At 40.3% G+C, this 7,048-nt stretch overlaps 1 protein-coding gene across 1 annotated transcript; it reads left to right on the top strand.

The window, feature by feature from the left end:
- The first annotated feature begins 1,252 nt into the window (after positions 1–1,252).
- On the top strand, positions 1,253–3,245 carry OR2K2 (olfactory receptor family 2 subfamily K member 2). The gene is made up of 2 exons (XM_077769791.1): positions 1,253–1,370; positions 2,263–3,245. The coding sequence occupies exon 2, from the start codon at positions 2,268–2,270 to the stop codon at positions 3,243–3,245; it is 978 nt and encodes a 325-aa protein (XP_077625917.1). The 5' UTR covers positions 1,253–1,370; positions 2,263–2,267.
- The last annotated feature ends 3,803 nt before the right edge of the window (positions 3,246–7,048 follow it).

Here is a 7,048-nt window from a genome sequence, read left to right as displayed (position 1 = left end):
AAGGACCCGAAGTTTTAAACCTCTGTATATTATGGCTGCTGAACTTTAAATTGTTCGGGGACAATAGGTATTCCCCCAAAACAACAGGTGATTTAAATTTATGTGGTTTGTCACTTGGTATCCTTTGGCACTTTTAGTTGTGGTGGTGACAGTGAATGCTTTTGAAAGAAGTGAATTGCATTGTTGATTTTTCTAGAATATGTTTAACATTTTTAACATGGATACATTTATTCTTTTCTTGCACAGAGCTAACTTTATGAAGTACATCATAAAACAATATTTTATTTGGAGTTGGTGACAGGGAATTCAGATGGGAGGACCAATTTTTCCTGGCTACTATTTTTTAAAATACATATATTGTTTATTTTTAAGTAATCTCTGCACTCACTGTGGGGTGCAGACTCATAACCCCGAGGTCAAGGGTCATATATATGCTCCACTGACTGAGCCAGCCAGGTGCCCCTCCTGAGTGCTATTTTTAAAAAGTAGAAAAATATCAAGTTCCAGGCAACTGGGCTGATTTTTCATCCTAAAAAATAATTGTGTCTTTTTTGCCAGTCTTAAAAGTAACACACACTCACACACAAAATTAAGTTTCTTTAAAATAATCTCTTATAATAGTATGATAAAATGCACTGAATTTGTTAAATATAAAATCTGGCAGAGAAGTTTCTAAGAAATAATCTGTTAACAGATGAATGAGAACTATCCCTTGTGATGTAGGAAAAATGGAGCTCTTAGAAGGAAAAGCAAAAACTCTGCACACTCCACAAGTATCCGCAGAGGAAAGCCATACTGGTAGGCTTCCCCAAGAACAGCAACAGCATATTGAGTGTTAACTGATAATGTCTGAACCTACGATGCAAGCTGCTTAGGGGACTGAGGGCTAAAACAAAGCAACAGAAGGGCTTGCTAACAAGCTAAGAAGGAGATCCAGTGAAGCACAAGTCACAGAGAATAATGTAATATAATGAAAGCTATTTGAAAAAACGTTATGCTCCTGAACTAGGGACAGGGTATAAGCTACTGTCCCCAAAGGGATTATTTCCACCCCCACTGCCCCCACCCCCTGCATGCCAGCTTTTGAAATGTGGAGAGCTAGGAGGCAAATGATAACATTGGTGGAAACTGGGAAACTGAGAAGGAACACCAGTGATAAGAAAGTGAACAGTGAAACATTGTAAAGTGAACCACATCACTGAGGAATTTGCCTTTGAAAGAAAGAGCACAAGCCTATGGCAGCACACATCAGGAAGCGGGACAACGGAGGGAAGTTTTCAGAAGAAGGATATCTGAAAATAGAAAGGAAAAAACTGGTGGAAAAAGGAACACGATTAAAGGTGATAAAGAGCAATCAGTGCAGAAGGAAAGTAAGTTTTTGTCTTTTTGTTAATGTGAAATGTGGGGGGAAAAAAAACCCAAAACATTCAGCATCTTGTTTATAATGAGATGATTTATAATCATCTTTTCTAAGAGACTTTAAGATAGCTTAACAAGGAAGTTTAATTTCTGCATCTTTTAGATCTTCGTGGGTTGTAATGTATAAGAAGAAGATTGCCTGGGTATAACTTTTAGCACTATTTGTATGCTCACAAAGGTTTGGGTCCCCGTAATGAATGACACTGTACTGTGGATGTTTCAGTGTTTTTAAAGAAGGTAGGCTATTTTGTGTGGCTTGTAAACTGGTTCCTAAGTATAATCAGAAAGCGTACCTACCTATAGTGCTTTAAGCAATGTCATCGTTTCTGAAATAAGTGTATCGACTTCCAAGATATTCGCTGGAAAGGAGTTCATTTAGACTCAGAACTTCATAGGTGTTAGTTTAACATTCATTTATTTGTTTCTTTCACTATCCCTCTTCTTTCAGTGAAGATCATTACTGGTTTTTATTGTACAAATGTGCTTGCTTTATCTCATCTGGCTTACTTTTCTAATCTGTGCTCAGTTTATTCAGTGGTTTTGGTCACACAGCGCTTTCAAATCTTCACTGAAAAACTACTGTGTGCCAAGCATTGGATAACAGGCTGAGATTCAGGCATCAAATATGTTTATCCTTGTTTTCAAATTTGCTCTTTTCTAAATTTTGTTGTGGAAGAACCAACTTTTTATGTAGATCAAACCTGTCCCTCCCCCTTAGATCAATAGTTAAGTCCTGTGGTTTCTTGTGGTAAAAGAGAATTGTGTTTATAACAGTGCATATGTTTGCAAGTGTTTTCCTAACTAAATGAACATTATTCTTGATCCATCTCTCTGTGTCCTCAGATGAAATGAAGACTAATATTAGAATAAATACAGGTACAAAAAAGGAGATGCAAGGAGAAAACCTCACTGTTTGGAGCTTTTTTTTCCTGGAGGGTTTTTCTAGATACCCAAACTTAGAGATTGTCCTCTTCGCCTTCAGTCTTGTGATGTATCTGGTAACCCTCCTGGGCAACAGCACTCTTGTTTTAATCACTGTCTTAGAGTCACGCCTTCAAACCCCCATGTACTTCTTCCTTGGGAATCTCTCTTTCATGGATATTTGTTACACATCCGCCTCTATTCCCACTTTGCTGGTGAACTTGCTGTCGTCCCGGAAAACCATCGTCTTTTCTGGGTGTGCTGTACAGATGTATCTGTCCCTTGCCATGGGCTCCACGGAGTGCGTGCTCCTGGCTGTGATGGCGTACGACCGCTACATGGCCATTTGCGACCCACTGAGATACCCCGTCGTCATGAACAGGCAGGTCTGTGTGCAGATGGCCGCCGTCTCCTGGGTGACAGGTTGCCTGACTGCCCTGCTGGAAACCACTTGCGCCCTGAAGATACCCCTCTGTGGGAATCTCATCGATCACTTCACGTGTGAAATTCTGGCCGTGCTGAAGTTAGCTTGTGCACGTTCCCTGCTCATGGACGTGATCATGCTGGTGGTCAGCGTGCTCCTCCTGCCCATCCCAATGCTCTTAATTTGTATCTCCTATGTCTTCATCCTTTCCACTATTCTGAGAATCAGCTCAGCAGAGGGAAGAAACAAAGCTTTTTCTACCTGTGGTGCCCACTTGACAGTGGTGATCTTGTACTACGGGGCTGCCCTCTCCATGTACCTAAAGCCTTCTTCCTCAAGCTCACAAGAAGTAGATAAAATCATCTCCCTGCTTTATGGAGTACTCACCCCTATGTTGAACCCCGTAATTTACAGTTTAAGAAATAAAGAAGTCAAAAATGCCTTGAAAAAACTATTGTGTCCAACACATGAAAATCTCTGACTGGGTGCCTGCGGTTTTATTGGAGGGTGTGCCCCTGGCAGAATTCCCCATAGAAATTCTAGACAGTACACTCACCCACAGAACACTGATTTGACCCACAGCCCTATCATTTTACAGTTTTGAGGTATGTGTACACAGAAGTGATTGCCCACAGGCAGTGGTAGGTTCCCATTTGCATTTGGCAATATTTGCTGCCTTTTGTGTTTCACGATTGGAGAAGTTTTAGGCTACAGAGTCCTTACACTTTGGTTCCTGAAAGAAACCTGGATAAATGTACTCAGTGAATGTTGATGCCAGAAATATTTTGGATATGGTCTCTGCCTTAAATCCTTTCTAGATGAGGTGGAACCATAAGGAAATAAAGAAACGAATAATAGAGATTGGTCTTGATTATGCAAACGGGAAAATTAAAGAAAAATTAAAAGGCTCGCTCAACATCACACAGCTGCAGAACTGGACCTACAACCCCATGATCCCTTCATCTTTGTGGGACATGTTGGACCACAGTGTGGTGGCTCCTTATTACCGTTCCTTGTTCAAAACTCGTGACTCTCAGAGCAAAGCATCCAGTACCTATTTGATTTGCTCATCTGCCAACCTTGCCTCTCTAAGCATGTCGATATTTGTGTACATTTTCTCTGTTTCTTTGCCAGTAACCACCCATATGCTAAGTCTTTTTGTGTGTCTGTCTTCTTTCTTTAGTGGATGATTGACCGCGCAAGGGCAAGGAAATCTATTCTATTGTGCCTTCTGTGTTTACAGCAGTCATTCTGTAAACTAATAAATTTACCAGCTTTAAAGTAATCCGTTTGAGAAGTAAGTGCCCCTTGTGAAAATTAGGATGAAACAATATAAGGCAGTGAGGTATATTGCTTTATAAATAGCCAAAGATCACAGGGACAATATTTACATCCAATGTTTGAAAACCTTTATTTGTATAAAAATATTGCTTATTGAAAATGTGGACCCCAGGGATCTATTCCCAGATACTCTGATTCAGTGGCTGTAACGTGGGGTCCTGGTAGCCTGCATTTATGATGAATCCCTGAGAAGTTCTGGTACTTTGAGATGACCAGACTTTGGAAGACATTGTTTCCAGCAAAATTGGACCATTCCAAAATAAATGTAGGATTAGTTCTCATTTCTCCCCTTTTTCCTTTTATTAAAAATTAAAAATATTTTTTATTGTGTTTACTTTTTTTTTCTGAGAGAGAGAGGCAGAGTGCGAGCAGGGAGGGGCAGAGAGAGAAGGAAACACAAGATCCAAAGGAGGCTTCAGGCTCTGAGCTGTCAGCACAGAGTCCAACCTGGGGCTCGAACCCACAAGCTGTGAGATCATGACCTGAGCTGAAGTCGGATGCTCAACTGGCTGAGCCACCCAGGTGCCCCTAATTTTTTTTTTAAATTTATTTATAAAATTTTCATAAATAAAACATGTTTATTTTTGATATATAGAGAGAAACAGAGCATGAGGCAGGAGGGGAGGGCGGAGGGAAAGGGAGACACAGAATCGGAAGCAAGCTCTAGGCTGTCAGCACAGAGACCGATGTGGGGCTGAAACCCCGGACTGCAGATCATAACCTGACTAGAAGCCGGATGCTCCACCGACTGAGCCACCCAGATGCCCCTACCCCTTTTCCTTTTAATTTTGTTTTCCCTTCCATTGTTTATGCCTCTATTTTGCCTCCTCATTTGCCTACTTCCACTTCTAGAGTAGGGAAGGGGGGAGGGTTTTGAGTGGAGGAAGGTTAACCCACTTGACAAATTTTACCATGTGAAAGACCCAAAAAGTTTTAGTCCTGGATGTTGAGTTCTGGATTATTTAACTCAGTCCATTACCTTAGATCTACGGCCTCCATTACAGGTTCCCACGTGTGTGTAACCCCCATATAAAGATACTTGAAACAATCACCTGGCAAAATTCTAGTGATGCAGTGAGGGGACCAGTTTGAAGCCAGATATTGCTAAGAGATGTTTGATAGTGGAGGATGAAGACAAGCCCTGAGTAAATGGCTTTACGGTAGTAGAGTAGAGCTGACCAGGAAGCTTTCATCCCGGACGTGATTATTCTTCTGCCTGGATACCTCAGCCTTCACAACCACATTCATTTCCTGGTAATTTCAAGAGCAGCTCTTGGCTCAGATATAAGAGATGAGGAGTTACAGTAGTCACAGCTGTATGTTACACAAAGTTGCTGTGAAAAACAAGTGAATATAAGTATACATGTGTTTTATATGTTATAAGCAATCCTGAAGTTAATTATTGGTAAATGGAGCATTCCTTCATTTGGATTAGATTCCATCTCAACCAGTGCTAATTACAGTCATTACTTTTAGAGAGTCTCTGGTAAGGAACCCTTTTAAGGTATTGCGAAAAAGAGGAATAAGGTAAAAAGCATGTCTAATAGACAGCCATTTCCTGGATGAGTACATAACCAGATTTATGCTGGAGAAAAATCTGATCATGTCACTTCCCTGCTTAAATCCTTTAGAGGCTTTTTATTACCCGAAAACACCTCGAAGTCCTGAAGATGATGATCAAGGATTTTCTTAATCTGATTGCCCACCATTTACATCCTTTGCTTTGCTCTAGGAACACACAACTCCTTCGGGTTTCATAGGAGTGATATACTCCATCTTGCTTCTTCTTTTATTAGGAACACAAATCACAATTTGTAACTTGATAATAATTTGTGGGTTTGCTTGTTTAATGTTGATTACACTCGTCTGTAGGTCTATTGAGGCAAGGGCTGTATCAGTTTCATTTGCCGTTGGGTACCTAGGGCTTAGGTTTGGCACACAGAAGACATATGGTGCATACTTTTTGTGAAGGACCAAGTGCTCAGTGAACATCTGTTGAATGAAAGTATGCATGTAATAGAGTTTTGGTGGCTATTCACTTCGGTGCTTAATCATCCCTGAAGGTGTCCACGGTGACCTTTAGGTGTCAAAGAAGGCTGATAGTGAGGTTGGAGGGTAAATCATGAGTTGTGTTTTAGACATGTTGAATTTGTCATGATTTTGAGACCTAGAGGTAGACATATCAAAGAGTCAGTTGGGTATGCAGGTTGTAATTAATGAGGAAGATCAGCCCGGAGATACAAACTTGTGACATATTTGCACATATGTAATTAAGTGATGAACACGGTTGACATAAACTTAGGGAGAGAGTATAGAGTGAGAAAATAGCCTAAGATGAAACTAGTGAAACACTAATATTTAAATCCCATCAAATAAGAAAAGCCAACAAAGGGGGATTGAAAAGGAGCAAACTCTAAGTAGGAAGAGGGTGAAAACGAGGATACAGATTCCAGTTTGGATCAAGATGAAGTAAGCACATGCCATCTTGTTTCTCCCACTGAATGAAATTTAAAACTGTAAGCAGCCCAAGTGTCCATTGACGGATGAATGGATAAAGAAGCTGTGGTATATATATATAAAATGGAATATTACTCAGCCATAAAAAGAACGAAATCTTGCCATTTGCAATGACATGGCTGGAGCTAGAGAGTATAATGCTAAGTAAAAGAAGTAGTCAGGGAAAGACAAACACCATATGATTTCACTCAGGTGAAATTTAAGAAACAAAACATCTGAGCAAAGAAAAAAGAGACACAAACCAAGAAACAGACTCTTAACTATAGAGAGCAAACTGATGGTTACCAGAGGGGAGGTGGGTGGGGGGATGGGAGAAATAGGTGATGGGGATTAAAGAGTGTACTTGTGATGAGTATTGTGTGATGTATGGAAGTGTTGAATCACTATATTGTGCACCTGAAACTAATATTACACTGTATGTTAACT

This window comes from Crocuta crocuta, unplaced genomic scaffold, assembly GCF_008692635.1.
Source record: "Crocuta crocuta isolate KB4526 unplaced genomic scaffold, BGI_CrCroc_1.0 scaffold95, whole genome shotgun sequence".
NCBI classification, from domain to species: domain Eukaryota; kingdom Metazoa; phylum Chordata; class Mammalia; order Carnivora; family Hyaenidae; genus Crocuta; species Crocuta crocuta.
This window is presented reverse-complemented; position numbering and strand designations above follow the sequence as displayed.

Excerpts from the sequence above, each read along its gene's own strand:
- OR2K2 (XM_077769791.1), top strand. The coding sequence starts at position 2,268 with ATGAAGACTAATATTAGAATAAATACAGGTACAAAAAAGGAGATGCAA.